The 18,957-nt window shown below is 46.4% G+C and overlaps 2 protein-coding genes across 2 annotated transcripts; both read left to right on the forward strand.

The window, feature by feature from the left end:
* Window positions 1–3,949: 3,949 nt before the first annotated feature.
* On the forward strand, window positions 3,950–11,335 carry LOC132349472 (pancreatic trypsin inhibitor-like). The gene is made up of 6 exons (XM_059897852.1): window positions 3,950–4,043; window positions 7,386–7,564; window positions 7,621–7,633; window positions 8,270–8,353; window positions 11,107–11,168; window positions 11,309–11,335. Exons 1-6 carry the CDS (start codon window positions 3,950–3,952, stop codon window positions 11,333–11,335), a joined length of 459 nt encoding a protein of 152 aa, XP_059753835.1.
* Window positions 11,336–11,704: 369 nt separating this feature from the next.
* LOC132349474 (serum basic protease inhibitor-like) lies at window positions 11,705–15,932 on the forward strand. The gene is made up of 3 exons (XM_059897855.1): window positions 11,705–11,804; window positions 15,488–15,670; window positions 15,904–15,932. Exons 1-3 carry the CDS (start codon window positions 11,705–11,707, stop codon window positions 15,930–15,932), a joined length of 312 nt encoding a protein of 103 aa, XP_059753838.1.
* Window positions 15,933–18,957: the final 3,025 nt, after the last annotated feature.

Below are 18,957 nucleotides of genomic sequence, written 5' to 3' on the forward strand. Positions count from 1 at the left end.
TCCTTTTGGACTCTTCTGTTGGCAGTCATAGCACTTAATGATTTAGTTCAGCTCACGGACTGAGGGGAGTGCTAAAAGATCTCAGCTTGGAAAGGATGGTAAGCAAGGAAGAACTAAGGTCTTCCCAGGTCACCTCTGAATAACCACCATTTTTAGGTCTTTTGGGATTCATTGATCAAGATTAAATTCCAGGGAGAGCATCTGATTGGCCACTCTTGGTCTGGGGGTAGGGCAGGCACTTTGATTGACAGGCGGCCCAATCCCACCAGTCCTGGGTGGAGGAAGAGTCATTTCTCAAGCAAAATCAGGCTACTGTATCAGGAAAAGGACAAAGAGATGCTAGGTGACAAAGCAACAAAATAGCCCATATACTCAGAGAGAGAAGTTTCCTTGGAGAGAAGGGAGTTTGAATGGGTTCAACAGTCCAAGAGGAGAAAGCTCCATTGTATGGTGAAAGGCATCCTGTTTGTTCCTGGGAATTTCTCAGATCTTCAATGTCACTTGTTTACAGTTACCTTAGAGTAGACATGTCTGCAGCTGACTCATGTAACCTTCCATTTTAACTTTTTCTTCTTCCCTTTCTTGATAAATATGATTTTATTCTCATGAAGTCGTGTCCACAATCTTTGATGCATCATCTATGTTAATATCAGATAGATTTGCCTGTGTGTTGTTTATGTGTTTGTGTATTTATACCATTGAAATTAGCGGGGCCACATGACTAACATTTTTTGGCAAGTTCTTCCTTGTGATTTTCAGCTGTTTTTCATCCAGCAAGTCACTTTCCCTTAGATGAACTTCAGTTTCTTCATCTGTAAAATAGGAATAATAATACTTACTTCATAAGATTGTTAAATAAGAACAAGCTACCTTTTACTGAACACTTACTGTGAGCCCACCCCACAGGTCACAATTTTAAATTCCTTCCAGATCAGTTGAGTGTTGAGGATGGAGGTATTTGGAGTGGGGCTGGGGGGACAATAAGGCATGGTGGGGATTATGGAAACTGGGGGGAATGCTCCCTTCATGGGAAGAGAGCAGCTCTACTTAGCTTAGCTCATGGCTTTCAAAGTGTGGTCCCTTGAGCAGCGCCGTCAGCAGCCCGGGAAGCTGGTTAGATGCAGATACTTAGGTCCCACCCCTGTCCTAGTGATCAAAACTCTGGGGGTGGGATCTCAAGCGTGTGTTTGAACGACTGGCTGAGTGATTCTGATGCTCACTCAATTTTGAGACTCACTGCTCTTGTTAAATTGCAGGACTGTGCAGCCAGATCGTTTACTTTTCCCAACAATACTAGAAATTTACTTTTTAAAGCAATCCCCCACTGTTCAATCTTGGCAAATGTTTCAAATTGTAAATTGCACTGTATGGGCTGACAATACTTATATTCTAGCCAGATTTGAACCTGTGGTTTATGCTTTTCCTTTTAATCCTTAAAATAATCCTTAAAAAAACAGTATTCATGAGACCACTTTTAAGGAGGAAGATTATGTGGTTCCAAAAAGTGAGGTGCTGTGATATCACGTAGCCAGAAAGTGGCCACTCATGACGTGGATATGAACGTACCTCTCACAGGGCACAGCGTCACAAAAAGATAAACATCTTCCTCCTGCCCCGGGTGCATTCCATCCATTTCAAGAAGAGGCCTTAGATAGCATGGAATCCAAGATTCTCATTTTTTCAGAGGGAAAAACTGAGGATTAGAAACAGAGATATGACCTGTGTTCCCACAGTGTTGGGGTCATTGGTCTTTATCCAGAATACAACCCTTGTGATGTTCCCGCCTTGTGATTTCTCTGAAGGTGCCCCCAGGGGCCAGGAAGGTTTGAAACTAGAGACTCAGTCACTCATGTGCAGGGAGGTGAAAGGTGGAGGGAGGACAGGCCCATCAGGGGGCTTCTGGGTCTAGGGGCCTCTAATCTGGACCAGAGGGAGGAGGACACTGGGAGAGAAAGACAGACAGATGAGAGGGGAGGGGGTAGAAAAGAGGAGTCTCTGCCGTTAGGGGGGGTCTCTGCTGCTCTCTGGTCTCAGATGGACAGACTGAGGCAGGAAGAGGGGCAGGACCAGAGGGCCTCCTGAGCTAGAATCCCAGTTGTGCCATCTGCTGGTTGTGGGTCCTGAGCAAGTCGCTTTACCTCTCTGAGCCTCTGCTTTCTCGCTGGCAAAATGGGATGAGAATCCCAGATGTTGTAGGGTCGACGTGAGGCTAAATGAAATCATATATGTGAAATGTCTCAGGAGAGAGTAGACCCTCCACACACAGTGGCTTGATTTGTGAGTACCCCGCTCCCGATGCCCTTCTGTCCGGGGGCAGCTCGGTACTGAGAGCTCCTGCCCTTCTCAAGGGAAAGGGTGACTTTGTGCCAGGAAGGCAGCCCCTCCCGTCCTCTGCAGCTCATCACCCAGCTCTGTGCCCCTTTGACATGTGGCTGGGCTTGCTCCTGGGGCTTCTGGACATTGAGCCAGCTCCCTTCTCCTTGACCCTGGAAGTGGAGCACAGAGGGTGTGTGTGTGTGTGTGTGTGTGTGTGTGTGTGTGTGTGTGTGTGTGTGTGTTAATGGAAGATTGCTTGAATATGTGTGGATGAGTGAGGGGGGGTGGGGCTTGGTGCTGCATGTTCGTAACTGGGAGTGAATATATGGGAGTGAGTGAAGAGACTGGGGGTGTGTAACCCCTCACATGCACTATAGTTTACAGCTTACAGCGCAGCAGAGTGCATGGTGCACAGACTCTGAAGCCAGATCCCTGGGTTCAGATACTCTCTCTACACTCTGTCTTTAGGCAAATTATTTCCTGTTAACTCAGGTTCCTCCTCTGTAACATGAGGAAATATCAAAAATTCCTCACCACCTCTTTTAAGATTTTTGAGGATTAGATGAGTTAATATATGTCAAGTAGTTAGGATAATGTCTGACACATAGAAGAAGCTAAGTTTTATCTGCTGTAATGACATTATTATCATTATTATTATTACAAAGTACTTTGACTTCTCAGGGAGAAGAATATATGTCTATTGCCTCCACTTCTTCCACAGAAACGCATGATGTTGGCAGCGTTGACCTCATGTGACACTTGAAAACACAGGGCTCTGGGAGATTTAAGTCTTCAGGGCACAAAGTTAGGAAAAGGCAGAACTGGTACCCAAACTGAGGTCCTATGGTTCCAAAACCACTGAGGGAGAGAGCAGGAGGAGGGAGGCTATTGCAGGCAATCTTCCACGGTCCCCCGAGGTCCACTCAGGCAGGCAGCTTTCCTGTTTCTGAAACCAGGTGAGGGGCGGTGGGAGGTCATGCTGTGAAGATGTGTTCAGCTCCCTGCTTCCCCTCTGCCCACACCCGTTACTCCTTTTTCTACTGAGAAAACAGGGTTGCTGCCCCAAGAGGGCTTCTGCCTGGGCCAGTGCCAGGTAAACAGCAAGTGTCCATCCAGTTGAGAAGCTGTGGCAATGGTTGCAGGAAGGTGTCCTGTGTCACACCTGTGTTTGAGTTAGGTAGTGGTAGGGGTGGGGGTGAAGCGCATAATTCCCAGCTGTAATGAAACCTGCAGGAGTTGAAAAGGAGGACCTGAGCTAACACACTGTTGTTCACTTATCCATCCTTTGATTTGCTCTCATTCACTCATCATGTGCCGTGCACTGCTCTAGGTGCTGGGATGATCCCTGAGTCAACATATTGGACAAAATTCCACCTGTGGAATCACAATCTTTGTTTCCATGAGACCCACAGGCATAGTTAAATCTGAGAAGTGCTGTTACTGGGCATTTGGCCCCAGCAGACAGAAGCAGAAAGCCTGGTTAGGTGGGGAGATTACGCAATAAACAGGACTGACCCCAGCTCCTCCCCTTCCTCACTCCCCTCCTTATTGCCTGTCCCACCCCTCAGCTGGGATATGAAAAGCTCTGTCAGCCCCCAGGTTTCCTCAGAAGCCCTCCTGCGAGGCCACGAACATGAGACGGCTCTGCCTCTCCGTCGCCCTTCTCGTCCTCCTGGGCACCCTGGTGGCCTGCACCCCGGGGGGTAAACACAAGAGCCGTGCCAGAGGTAAGTCCCGGCTCACCTCTCCTCTGCAGGCTCGGGGGGATGAGGGGAGTCCACGGAGGGGGCTGGGGAGCAGGGGTGGGGTGGGTGCTGACAGCCCTCTCTGGATTTCTCCTGGGAAGTTGGGCAGTTTTAACTCCAGGGATATTTCATGGCTCTCAATAGGAAAAAAAATTAAAATTCAAATTAAAAAATATATATCCCACCTACCTCTACCAGATCAGGGATCCCATCTCTGACACTCTCTATTCCTGGTCAGTGCTGTGTCCCTGAACTTCACTGTAGTGAGATCAATATTTGATCCTTGTCCTGGTTCCTGGAACAGACCTCCTGAAACTCCTGGAATTTACTGGTTTTTTTTCATGGTAATGAGGTGAGTAAAGGAAGGCCACGGAGAGACCTGCAGGATGGGGCTGGTCTCCAAAAAAACCCAATCATGTGTTTAGAGGTTACAACTTTCAACAGCCCGCATCCCAGCCTCTGGGGAGACGGGAGGGTATTGAAATGGAGATCAATCACCATTGGCCGATGATTCAATCAATATACCTATATATTGAAACCTCAATAAAAATCCATAAATATTGGGGTTCAGAGAGCTTTCGGGGTGGTGAACGGATGGAGGTGCTGTGAGGGCGGTGTGCTCCCCTAGGGCACGGAGCCTCCGCCCACCTCTCCTCCCCCTTTGCCCTACGCATCTCCTCCATTTCGCTGTCCCTGAGCTTTATCCTTTATAATAACCTGGGAACAGTAAGTAAAGGGTTTTCCTGAGTTCTGTCTCCACTTCTTTTGGTTAGTGAACATGGAGGTGGGGTCATGGAACCTCCGATTTTTAGCCAGTCGGTCACAAGCATGAGTGACTCCGGATCACGTGGCTGGCATTTGTAGTGAGGACAGTCTTGAGCTCTCAACCTACGGGATCTGCACTAATTCCATGGATTTAGTATCAGAAGTAAATTGCCTTCTGGGATGCCCAGTGGGAGTTTAGGGAATTGTTTGGTGTTGGTAGAGACACCACATATTTGGTGTCAGGGAAAAACCAGACTCCGTCTTCCCTGTGATTTGGGGGCTCCAGTGAGGCTTGGGGACAGGGCAATAATGAAAGTTGGGCACTGCAGCCAGAAACTCTTACCAGTTACCAGTATTTTCAGAATTCCTGGCAGAATCAGGTAGTTTATCTAATGGGTTGTGACATGATATATCTTGTCCTGACCCTGTCACCCACATGCCGTGTGTCCTGGGGCAACTCATCTGCAGTTTCCTCACTTGAAAATGGGAACCATGTTACATGGGGTTTTGAACAACTTACCAGTTATGAATTTAAAGAGTTTAAACACATTTCATGGCCAATTTTGTCCATTTTCCACCAAGATGTGTTAAATTGAAAAAATTTCTCTACCTACCTCTTTCGGGAAAGAAAAAATATTTAGGTGTCAAATAATTATTCCTCTAGGATTAAAATTAATCAGAAAGACATGGGACCACTGAGCAGAGCAACTGCAGGGAAAGCAAGAAACACAACGCTTGTGTGAGTTGGCTCCTGGGACCAAGGCTGATACAATCTTAGTAAAGTCTCAAGGCCCTTTCCCTTGTCCTCTTTTGACTATTATTTTATTACCCTCTCAGGATATAGAATGTTAGAGGTAGATTGATAATTATGTAGACCTGCCCCATCATCAAGTAGACTTTGCACTAACAGGAATTCCATTATATCCACTCTATTCAGTGACTGTGTGCTTGGCATGAGCATGAAATGGAAGATTCGTTCCCTGGCCATATATGTATGAAGTCCCTACAGGCTTGGTTTTTGGTGTGGGGAAAGAGCTGTAGACAGAATACGGAAAAATACCTTGCCTTCAAGGAGCGAGACCGACAATAGCGAAAGGGGGAATACTCTGCTAGGTTATGAGTTTTTGAAGGTAGAGAGTGATGGGGATAAAGGAGGCTGTGCTCTTTCTGTAGACTGATCAGCGAACCCCTCTGTGATAAGGGGGCGTTGGAGCAGAGGCTGCAGAAAGAACACGCCTGTTGTGAACGAGCAGCAGCAATTACCAGGGTGGCTGGAGCTGAGTGGGTGGGAGGGGAGGAGAGGGGAAGGGATGAGACCAAAGAAGCCATGGGGACAGGTCCTGACCAGCCTTGTAGGATGAGAATCGGAATTTGACTGTGAGAGAGATGGGGAGTCACTGAGGGACTGGTCATGGGAGCAATGGGATAGGATCCCTGTGGCTGCAGTGTGGAGAGTGGCCTCTAGGGGGCGAAGGGCAGAGACAGAGGCCCAGGGAGCAGGCTGCTGCAGTGGTCCAGGTGAGCAATGATGGAACGTGTACCTATGTTGTTCCCTGGGTCAATGTCAGTCCTTTTGAATAACATGAATCTCTTCCTCTGTTGAAGTTTCTATGGAGGCTTCCTTATCTAGTCATGATGCATTAAGTCATTAGCCATTGGTGATTGTTCAACCTCCAGCTCCTCTCCGATCCCTGAGGTTGGGGGGCGGGCTGAACTGTGGATGGAAGGCCATGAGGGAGAGTAGGAATGGAAGTTGCAACCTTCCTGTCAGGCAGTGGTTTGCCCTGGCAACCAGAACCCATTCTGGGGTTACTAGGGTCTTCCCAAAAGTTACCTACTTCACATAACAAAAGACACTTTTATTGCTCTCAGCACTTAAGAAATACCAAGGTTTGTAAGAACTCTGTGCCAGGAAAATGACAAAGAACATATATATATATATATAATATATATATTATATATATATAGTATATATATATAATATATATATTATATATATATATATTGCTTATTATAAGTCACAGTATGAATATAGGGTCAATATTCAATTTATAGAGTCCCTGTGAGGTAACAAAAGAGAACACACTGGTATGTTTTCTTCATGCCTTTCTCCATTACAGCCTGATTCCTTCACACTTTTTTATTAATGGTGGAAACTTTTTACCATACACATAAGTGCAGAGCATAGTATTATAAAACCCAGGTACCAGCTCCAATAATTACTGACATATGACGAATATTTTTTGCCTTGTCTGCCGTTTTTTATTCTTTTTTGGTAGATTTTTTGAAGCTAATCAAAGGCATCATACCAATTAATCTTAAAATACTTCATGATGGAGTTATAAATTTGTGCATGATTACCATACCATGTCACACCTAGGAACATTAATAATAATATCCCAGAAAGCAGGTTGTCAAATGGCCTTTTCAATTTGACCAGCCCCCAGAACCCTAACATTCTCTATCGCAGACAAACTGGTGGTTTCAGTTGTTGACCTTGTAGACCGAGCTGCGATGACCATCCTCCTAACTGACCCACAGCCCCTCCCATCCCAGCAGGTTCTCAGCCTGCCTTCTGCCTGGAGCCTCAGTATGCGGGTCCCTGCAAGGCCCAGAAGGTCAGGTACTTCTACAACGCCAAGTCCGGGCAGTGTGAGACCTTTATGTACGGCGGCTGCCGTGGGAATAAGAACAACTTCCTGACGGCAGAGGACTGCATGAAGACCTGCGGTGGTCATGTCGGGACCCTCGAGTAAGAAAGGGGACAGGACAGGGCGGGAGGGGAAAGGCTGAGAAAAAGAGGTGGAGCTCAGGGGGCCCCACACCATTCACACCTGCACAGTGTCTTTCCTCCTCGCTGCCACCCAGGAGAAGTGGCTGCAGTGTCTTGTGAAACCACACACTGAGCACATCCTCCACGGGCCAGCTTGGCAGAAGGTCACCCTAGAAGCCCCATCATGAGAATCTGAGCCTCCTCACATGCTCCCCTTTTCTCAGATGGGAACACTGAGTCAGCCGCCCTACAGAGCAGGTCTGCAGAGCTCCTGAGCTCCCCACCTAGGCTTGGAAACTCACTTCCTTCTTTTTGGTCATTCTGGTCCTGGGTGGACTGTGGTTGCATATTTCTGGGAAAGTCTAGGATCTGTCAAGGTCAGCGGTGTCCAAGTGTGGTGCTTGAGAGATGTCAATCAGCAAGTTCCTTTCTTTTTGCAGAGGACCTTCGAACTGTACCACCCCGAAACTCTGAAGTCCAAGGAGGACGCACACAGGGCTGGGCTGCGGCTGCTTCTGAAACAGTTCAGTCTCCTCTGAGTCCTTCTCAACCCCACCCTCCTCAGCAGAACCCTGCCTCTCTCCTTCCCCCCATGGGTCTACATGCCTTAGTTCTGTCTCATCCAGTGGATTTTAAGCACCATGAGAGCAAGTCTTCCCTTTATCCCTAGCGCTTAGCACAGGTCCTGGCACCAAGGAGACCGTCCATAAATATTTGAGGAAGGAAGGAATGAATGCAGGAGCACATTCCTCATGTCAGGGTTCTTATCTTAACCCTCATCCTCACAGCATCCTTACCTTCATCCCCTTCTCCACCATCACTGCTCTCCTTGTGGGCGGCCAAGGTGGAAGTTCTGGCATCCAGTTCTCAGCACCAGTGGTGGCAGCGGTCTTTTCAATAAAGAAGCCCCTTTCCCTCGCAGTGATGTTGCACATTTTCCTTTCTACGGCTTCAAACTGTCTGGCTTATATTTCAATAAATTCATATTCAAATTAAACTAACTGGAGTGGATTCCGTGGTTTGCCCCTAAGAACCTTCACCTCTAGGGTCCACGGAGATGCTGGTCCTTCTCACTATTCTGCAGAGCAGTGGGCACCTCCCCTTTTCCTGTCCTCAGACTGGGCCCTGCCAGGTATAGGAAGCACACCCATTACAGCACCATCTACCTCTGAATGGCCACTCCAAGCTACACAAAAACCCGGGTGAGAGACACCTCAACATGAAAGCTTTCTTTCTTCACTTCTTGGGCCAGGTCAAATTTGGGTGCAGGTTGTTCTCCTGGACTCTCAGAAGAACAAAGAAAGGAGCATGAGACTCAGTTGTCCATTTGCAGTAGGAACCCCCTTGCCTGAGGTCACATGTGCGGAGGGGGCTTCTTACTTCAGTTAAGAAGGGCAACTACCCTTTTAGTGCGCCAGGCTCTGTGTTAGCATTTTGCCTGCATTCTTCTATTAATCATCCTCAGAATCCTTCAAGGGAGGAAATGGTGACACGGAGATGTCACTTAGCTACTGTATGAGTTTCGTAACACAACAGGTCCCAGCTCTCCCAAGTAGAGCGACTTTGGCAATGTTTTCACGCTCCTGCCTCTGGGAAGATGTGGGATGGAGGCACCTTTGGAGAACCGAGAGTATCTGTTTCACTACAGATGAGGAAATTGAGGCATGGGGACCACAACAAGCATAGTATTTAAATAAACAAGAACACAGATGGTGCTGGTTCTGTTACTCACCTCCTTGTAGTCTTGGGCAAATTTCCCAACATCTCTGAGCTTTACTTTCTGTAATTATAAAATAAGGATAATGCTTGTACTTTTTAACTATTCTAGCCAGAGACGACTAAAAACACTCCCTTTCCTAGTTGAACTAGTTGGGTTTATTACTCACTGCAGCAAGGAATAGGAATCACCTTGGAAAACAATATGATGTCTCATTAAGAGAATGTTAGATAGAACTTATAGGATGTGGGCTTGTGTTAGGTGATTTGGTTGGTGGGGGGGGGGAGTGTGTTTCAGGAAGCTGGCTCTGCTCCGGATGGATGCTCTCAGGAAGTGGGGCAGCTCTCTGAATGGGTATCTTAACTCTAAGAAGGGAAGACTAGATAGAGGTTAGAGCTGTACTTGTTAAAGAAGTAGCAGTCACTCAATACAGGGGGATGCTTGGATATTTTGGTGGTTTGTATAATTTACCTCCTTTTTTCTGTGTTCAAACATCATTACCGAATGTCCTATTTTTGTCTTGATCCATCATGCACACAGAATGACATTATCTGATGTTGAAGGTTTCTGAAATGTTTCTGTTGAGTAGGAGAACATAAGGTGCACTGTGATGTCAGGTCAGGTCTTGCAACTCAGAGGCTGCTTTTCTCTTTTTGTATCAATCTCATAAAGTTGTGATGACAATTAAAAAGATATGATATTTGTTAAATGCTTTGTACAAGTATTGGCAGAGTAACCTTTTAGTGAATGTATGATCAGATAACAGTAAGAGTACTACTCTAAATATATGTTATTTAATAATTATCAATTTATAACAGTGAGTGGGAAAATGACTTGGTATTCATGAAAAGAGATTGGCTTCAGTAACTCACTATGTTGCTGTGTGATCTTGGGCAAGTCACTTCACCTCTCTGAGCCACAGATTCTTTCTTTGTAAAAGAGGATGATGGTATCTGCCTTAAGAAATCCCCAAGTCTGGGTCCTTTTGAGGACCATGTCGATTATCCTCCTAAGGTTCTTTGAACACCACAGTCCAAAGTAAGTTGTCTAGAAGCACATAGAGTTTTAGTTTCCTTAGCTCCTGACTGCTTTTTAAATGTGCTGTCGACTGTAGTAAAGAAATGAACAAACAGCATTGATTGTTGCAGTGTCCCCTTCTAGAAGTCCGCCCTCAGGAAGTTCCCCCAGTGCCAGAGGAGAGTCAGAGTCTCTCTTCCAAATAGGTCTCCTTCTTCGTCAGAGGTAACCGAAAGCCCTCTTGCTTCAGTGATTGACTTTACCCATGTCCTGCCCTTTTCCCACCCCACGTTGCCATTATTTGACCCCCTGATCAAAGGAGCTAAGTGTTAACTGTCATATAGCTCACTATTGTTCTTAGTACAAGGACTGACTGTGCAGGGAGAAGGAATATGTCTGTTGCCTCCACTGCTTCCACAGCAACCTCACGACGTGGGCAGCACGGATCTCATGTGGCACCTGATGACACGGGGCTCTTGGAGATTTCTGGCCCCAGATCACAAAGTTAGGAAAAGGGAGATGTGAGATGCAAACTTAGGTCCTCCGATCTCAAAACCACTGGTGGAGAGACCAGAATGGGAAGAGGAATGTTGCAGGCGATCTTCCAAGTTCCCCTGAGATCCACTCCAGCCCCTGAGAGCCATTCAGGCAGGCAGCTCTCTTGTTGGTGAAACCAGGTGAGGGTCGGTGAATGGTCATGCTGTGGAGACGTGTTTAGCTCCTTGCTTCCCCTCTGCCCACGCCCCTTAAATTTTTTCTACCCAGAAAATCAGGGTTTGTCCTCCAGATGGAGATAGTCTTCACCCAGCTCACCATTCTCCTGGACCAGTGCCAGGTAAAGAGCTTGTGTCCATAGAGTTGAGATGCTGCTTCAAGGGATGCAGGAAGCGGCCCTGTGTTACACCTGTCTTCTGAGGTAGGTGGGGGCGGAAGGGAGTGAAGGGCATTGATCCGCTGATGTGATGACACCTGCAGGAGGCTGAAAATGAGGACCTGAGCTAACACACTGCTGTTCATTTCTGTCCTTTGATTTGCTCTCATCCACCCACTGAGCGGCCATCACGTGCCATGCACTGCTCTAGGTGCGGGGACGCTCCGTGAGGAACAAATCAGACAAATATTCCACCTGTGGAATCACAGTCTGTGTTTTCACAAGACCCATAGGCAAGTTTGAGAAGCGCTGTTACTGGGCATTTGGCCCCAGCAGGCAGAAGCAGGAAGCCTGGTCATGTGGGGAGATTTCTAGGAACAGCACTGACCCCACATCATCTCCTCCTCACTTCCCACCTTATTGCCTGTTCCCACGCCTCAGGTGGGGTGTCAGAAGCTGTGTTAGCCCCCAGCTTTCCTCAGAAGCCCTCCTGCAAGGCCATGCCGATGAACCAGCTCTGCCTCTCTGCAGCCCTTCTCGTCCTCCTGGGCACCCTGGTGGCTGGCACCCCAGGGGCTGAAACCAGCAAACAGGCCCAGGGTAAGTCCCTACAGGATGGGGCAGGGTGGGAGGGAATGAGGCGAGTCCATGGAAGGGCTGGGAGCAGGGGTGGGGTGGGTGCTGACAGCCCTCTCTGGATTTCTCCTGGGAAGTTGGGCAGTTTTAACTACAGGGACATTTCATGACTCTCAAAAGGAATCATTATGTTTCAGGTTTTAATAAAAGTAACCCGCTGAACCGTACCAGACCAGGGACAGCATCTCTGAGACCCTCTGTTCCTGGTCACCGCCTTGTCCCTGAGCCTCACTTTAATGTAAAGAAAACATCCATATTTGATCTTTGTCCTGGTTCCTAAAACAGACCTCCTGAAACTCTTGGAATTTACTGATTTCGTAGGTCATGAGAGGAGTCAAGGATGGGACCCTAGATAGCTTCTGGATGGGACTGGACTCCGGAAGATCCCACCTGGTGATTAGAGGGTTAGAACCTTCACCCCCAGCCCCTCTGGGGAGAGGAGAGGGTACTGAGGTAGAGTTCAGTCACCAATGGCCAATGATTCAATCAAATTGCCTACCTGGAACCCTCAATTAAAACCCATAAACCTGGGTTCAGAGGGCTTCAGGGGAGGTGAACACATGAAGGGATTGTGAGGGGGGTGTTCTTAGAGGGCATGGAGGCTCGGCACCCCCCAGCTCCCCCTTTGCCCTACGCATCTCCTCCATAGGGCTGTCCGGGAGCTTTATCCTTTACAATAACTGGGGACAGTAAGTAAAGGGCTTTCCTTAGTTTTATGAGTGGTTCTAATAAATTATTGAATATGGGAGGTGGGGTCATGGAACCTCTGAATTTATAATTTATAGCCGGTTGGTCACATGTATGGGTGACCCCGCGACTTGTGATCGGCACTTGAAGTGGGGGCCATCCTCAGGGACTGAGCCCTCAACCTGTGGGGTGTGGGCTCCCTCCGCAGATTTAGTGTCAGAAGTGAATTGACTTGTGGGCCGCCCAGTGGGTGTTGGTAGGGACACCACATATTTGCTGTCAGGGACAAAACCTGGACTCACTCTTCTCTATAATTTGTGGCTGGGGTGAGGTTTGGGGACAGGAGACTATTGTATGTGGGTGGGAAACTGTACTCAGAAGTCCTTACTGGTTATCTGTTTTTCAGAATTCCTGGCAGAATCAGGTACTTTATTAAATGGGTTGTGATATGATAGTGTCTTGTCCTGATCCAACCACCCACATGCCATGTGTCCTGGGGCAAGCCTTCTGCAGTTTCCTTACCTGAACAGGGGGACCATGTTACATGAGCTTTTTGAAAGGATTACCAATCATGAGTGTAAAGAGTCTCCCCATGTCATGGTCAGTGATGTCCATTTTCCACCTAAATATCTTAGTTGGAAAGACTTGTCTGCCTGCATTTCTTCACCACCCTCCCAAAAAGAAACTTATGTCAAATAATTATCATTTCTTTATTATGAAATTAATCAGAAAGTTGAGTGACACCTAACTTCTTCCCTTTCTGAGGCAACTGCAGGGAGAGCAAGAAATGCAGTACTTTTGTGTTTTTGCACGTGGGGCCCAGACTTTTTTCCAGGCTGGTACCATATTAGTCAAAACTCTAGGCCCTTCCCCTTGCCCCCCAACAGACTACTATTTTATTTTCCTTTTAGGATATACACTGTTAGAGGTTGTCTCATAATTATATAGACATGTTCCATCACCGAATAGACATTTCACTAACAAGAATGTTACTATTTCCAGTTTGATCAATGACTCTGCACTTGGCATGAGTATGAAATGGGAAATTCATTCCTTAGACAAATATTTATCAAATATTTATGCTTTTTGTTCCTAAAACGCATCGTTCTTAGTGTAGGGAAACAGCTGTAAACAAAATATAGTAAAATAATCTGACTTCTAGGAGGGAGACGGACAATAAAGAAAGGGAAAAATCCCATGCCAGGTCGAGATGAGTGTTTTGAAGAAAGAGAGTGATGGGGATACAGGAGGCTGTGCTCCTTCTGTAGACTGGTCAGTGAAACCCTCTGTGATAAGGAGATGTTGAGAAGAGGCTGCAAAAAAAAAAAAAAAAAAAAACGTGCCTCCTGTGTTTGAGCAGCAGCAAGGACCAGGGTGGCTGGAGCTGAGTGGGTGGAGGGGAGGGGAGCAGAAGGGGATGAGGCAGGCCATGGGGGTAGGTCGTGAGGAGCTTGTAGGACTCCAAATAAGAATCCAAATTTGATTGTGAGACAGCTGGGGAGTCACTGAGGGATTGGTGTTGGGAGCAATGGGATAGGACTCAGGGTTGCATCAGGGTCTCTGTGGCTGCAGTGCAGAGAGTGGCCTCTAGGGGGCGAAGGGCAGAGACAGAGGCCCCTGGGCAGGCTGCTGCTGTGGTCCAGGTGAGCCATGATGGAGCATGTACCGATGTTGTTCCCTGGGTCCATCCCAGTTCTCTTGAATAATATGACTTGGTCTCTTGAAATTTCTATGGAGGCTTCATCACAAATCATGATTCATTAAATCTTTACCTGTTTGTGATTGTTTCAACCTTCAACCCCTCTCCTGTGCCTGAGGTGTGGGGACAGAAAAAGGTGGAAGGTGGGTATGAGAATTCCCACCCCCTAATGAGGCAGTTGGTTCCCCTGGCAACCAGTCCCCAGTTTTGGTTTAGGTTGGGGCTTTACGAAAGTCAACTCCCTCACATGATAAAAGACTCCTTTTTCATTCTCATCTCTTAGGAAATTCCAACGGTTTTCGGAGCTCTGTGCCAGGAATGGGATCAAGACGAAATTCAAATTTTTATATAAGTCACAATATCAATCTTCCCTCAATATTCCATTATTCCAACCTGCATGAGTTAATCAATGTAAAAACACTGGTGTGTTTTCTTCCATGCCTTTCTCCATTAGAGCATGATTCCTTCACATCTTTTTTAAAAATTTATTTATTTATTTATTTATTTATTTATGGCTGCGTTGGGTCTTTTTTGCTGCGTGGGCTTTCTCTAGTTGCAGGGAGCAGGGGCTACTCTTCGTGGTGGTGCTCTGGCTTCTCATTGTGGTGGCTTCTCTCTTTGCAGAGCATGGGCTCTAGGCACGTGGGTTTCAGTAGTTGTGGCACGCGGGCTCAGTAGTTGTGGCTCGCAGGCTCTAGAACGCAGGCTCAGTAGGTGGCGCACGGGCTTAGTTGCTCTGTGGCATGTGGGAACTTCCTGGACCAGGGATCGAACCCATGTCCCCTGCAGTGTCAGGCAGATTCTTAACCACTGCGCCACCAGGCAAGTCCTCAACACTTTCTTTTTAATGGTGGCAACTTTCAACTACACACACAAGTATGAGAATAGTATTATAAAACCCATGGACCCATTGCCCAGCTCCAATAACTGACCACATATGGAGAATTTTCTTAATATACATCCTCCAGTTTTGTTGTTCTTTGAACCTAATCAGTGGCATCATGCCAACTAATCTATAATATTCATTAAGGGTATGTAATTATTTACAATATTACCCTGTCATTGTCATGCCTAAAAACATTAATGATAATGTCCTGGAAAGCAGGATATCAAATGGCCTTTTCACATTTCACATTCTGGCACCCTTACTACTCTCTACTGCAAACAAACTGGTGGTTTCAGTTGTTGACCTTGTAGAGCAAGTGGTGATGACCATCCTCCTATCTGACCCAGAGGCCCTCCCATCCCTGCAGCCCTGCAGCTGTCTTCTGCCTGGATCCTCCATACACGGGTCCCTGCAAGGCCAAAATCATCAGGTACTTCCACGACACCAAGTCCGGGTTCTGCGAGACCTTTGTATATGGTGGCTGCAATGCTAAGAACAAAAACTTCAAGATGGGGGAGGACTTTGTGAGGACCTGCGGTGGTACCATCAGGCCCTGGGGTAAGACAGGGGGCAGGGCAGGTGGGAGGGGAAGGGCTGGGGAGAGAGGTGGAGCTCAGGGCTCCCACTCCCCTCATACCCCCACCGTGACTTCTTTCCTCTCTGCCTCCCAGGAGAAGTGGCAGCAACGTCCTTGAAAGCATGGATTGAGCAAGTCCTCCATGCCCCAGCTGGCAGAAGGTCACCCCTAGAAGCCCCGTCTTCATAATCTGAGCCTCCTCCCCTTTTCTCAGATGGGAACACTGAGTCAGCCACTCTATAGAGCAGGTCTGCAGTGTTCCTGCGCATCCCAGCTAGGCTTGGAAAACTCACCTCCTTCTTGTTGTTCATCCCGGTCCTGGGAGGACTGTGGCTGCTCATTTCTGGGATGGTCTAGGACCTATCAGGGTGTACAGTGTCCAGATCTGGGGTTTCAGAGAGGTCAAGCAGCAAGTTTATTTCCTTTTGCAGAGGACCTGTAAACTGCTGCTGAAGTCCGAGGAGTACCCACCCAGGGCTGGACTGTGGCTGCTTCTGAAGTAGTTCACCTCCTCTTCTTCCTCCCCATCCCTACCCTCCTCAGCAGAAATCTGCCTCTTTCCTTCCCCCATGGGTCTACTTGCTTTAGCTCTGTCTCATCAAGTTGGCTCTAAGCACCATGAGAGCTAGTCTTCTCTTTATCCCTCGCACTTCGCACAGAGCCTGACACAAAAGAGACAGTCCATAAATATTTGAGGAAGGAATGAATGAATGCAGGAGCAAAGCTCCTCATGACTGGAGTGACTCTAGAGCCTGGGATTTGAATCCACGATTCTTGTCCTAACCTTCTTCCCCACTGCATCCTCACCTTCATCCTCCACCCCACCATCTCTGCTCTCCTGTGCTGGCAAAAGTAAAATTTGTGGCATCCTGTTCTCAGCATTGGTGATGGGAGAGGTCTTTCCTCTAAGGAAGCCCCTCTGCCACATTGATGTTGAACATCTGTGGCTTCAAACAGTCTGGCCTTATATTTTAAAAAAATTCATATTCTAATTCAACTAACTGGAGTGGGTTCTGTTGTTGCAACTAAGAACCTTCACCCATAGGGTCCATGGAAATGGTGGTCCTTCTCATTCCTCTGCAGAGCAGCCGGCGCCTCCCCGTTTTCTGCCCTCAGACATACCAGGAATAAGAAGCCAGCCCCTGATAGTGGCATCTGTCTCTTAATGGCCACCCCAATATACACCAAAAAATGGTTACAGACACCTCAACAAGATTGCTTTTACCCTTTACTTCTTGGGCCACGTCAAACTTTGAGGCAGGTTATTTTCCTGGATTCTCAGAAGAGAAAGGAAGGAGCATGAGGCTCAATTGTCCACTTGTCCAAGGAAACCCCTTCTCTGTCATCCCTACCTTGTGTGGGAAGGTGGCTTCCTAATCCAGCTAATGAGGATCAAGCTCACCTTTAATGAGCACATGCCATTTGTCAGGCTCTGTGCTTGTCATTTTCCCAAATCCTCTCCCCCTCCTTTCTTCTTTGATAACCGTAAGTTTGTTTTCTATGACTGTGAGTCCATTTCTATTTTCGTACCACATTTCTTAAGCCAGTCGTCTGTTAATGGGCACTTACAATGCACACGTCTTGGCTATTGTAAACAGGGCTTCTGTGAACACTGAGGTGGAGGTATCTTTTCAAACTAAAGTTATCTTTTCTCCAGATATATACCCACGAGTGGGCTTGCTGGATCATGTTGTAGTTCTGTTTTTAGTTTTGTAAGCAACCTCCATACTGTTTTCCATGGAGAGTGCACCAATTTACGTTCACACCATCAGTGTACAAAGGTTTCCTTTTCTCCACACTCTCTCCAGCATTTATTATTTGTAGACTTCTCAATGATAGCCATTTTGACTGGTGTGATATGATACCTCATTGTGGTTTTGATTTTCATTGCTGTACTCTAATATTTAACAATGTTGACATCTCTTTTTGTGTCTCTGGCCATCTGTAGGTCTTTTTTGGAGAAATGTCTATTTAGGTCTTCTGCCCATTTTTTGATTGGATTTTCTGTTTTTTCAATATTGAGTTGCATGAATTGTTTGTATACTTTGATATTAAGCCCTTGTTCCTTGCATGTTTTGCGAATATTTTCTCTCATTCAGTAGGTTGTCTTGCTGTCCTGTTGATGGTTTCCTTTGCTGTGCAAGAGCTTTTAAGTTTGATGAGGTTCCATTTATTTATATTTGCTTTTATTTCTTTTGGCATGGGAGACTGATCCATAAAAATATTGCTGTGATTTATGTCCAAAAATGTTTTGCCCTTGTTCTTTTCTAGGAGTTTTATGGTGTCATGTCTTATATTTAGGTCTTTAATCCATTTTGAGTTTATTTTTGTATATGGTGTGAGGGAGTGTTCTAATTTCATTGATTTACATGTAACTGTTTCGCTTTCCCAACACCATTTCCTGAAGACACTGTCTTTTCTCCATTGTATATTCTTGCCTCCTTTGTTGTACGTAAATTGACCATAGGTGCATGTGTTTATGTCAGGGCTCTCTATTCTGTCCCATTGGTCTATATATCTGTTTTCTGGCAATATCACACTGTTTTGCTTACTATAGCTTTGTAGTATACTCTATGGTCTGCATGGGTGATGACTCAAGCTTTGTTTTTTTCCCTCAGGAATAGTTTGGCAATTCTGGGTCTTTTATGGTTCTATATAAATTTTAGGATTATTTGTGCTAGATCTGTGAAAACTGTCTTGAGTATTTTGATAGGATTTGTCCTTTTAATCCTTGTTTTCCAGTTGTTTTTTTTTTTTTTTTTTTTTAATATATTTTCTGCATTTGCTTTATTTATTTTCATATGTGTTGGGTCTTCGCTGCTTCACGGGCTCTCTCTAGTTGCGGAGAGCGGACTTCTCTTGTTGTGGGATCTAGGCATGCAGGCTTAGTTGCTCCGCGGCATGTGGGATCCTCCCAGACCAGGGATCAAACCCGTGTCCCCCTCATTGGCAGGCGGACTCTCAACCACTGCGCCACCAGGGAAGCCCCTCCAGTTGTTTTTGTAGTCCTTCCCTGTTCATTTCTTCTTTTGGTTTTTCTGTTGGTGGTTTGATGATTTTCTTTCAGTATGCTTGAGTTCCTTTGTTTTTAGTTTTTGTGACTCTATTGTATGTGTTTGATTTGTGGTAACCATCGAGCTCAAGTGCGTTGAACCATAACAATACCTCCTTACTTTAAACTGAAAGTCATTCAAGTTCAAACACATTGTAAAAGATCTACATTTTTATACTCTCATTCTCCACATTTTGTGATTTTGATGCCCTACTT

Source organism: Balaenoptera ricei, chromosome 15 (assembly GCF_028023285.1).
Source record: "Balaenoptera ricei isolate mBalRic1 chromosome 15, mBalRic1.hap2, whole genome shotgun sequence".
Lineage (NCBI taxonomy): Eukaryota > Metazoa > Chordata > Mammalia > Artiodactyla > Balaenopteridae > Balaenoptera > Balaenoptera ricei.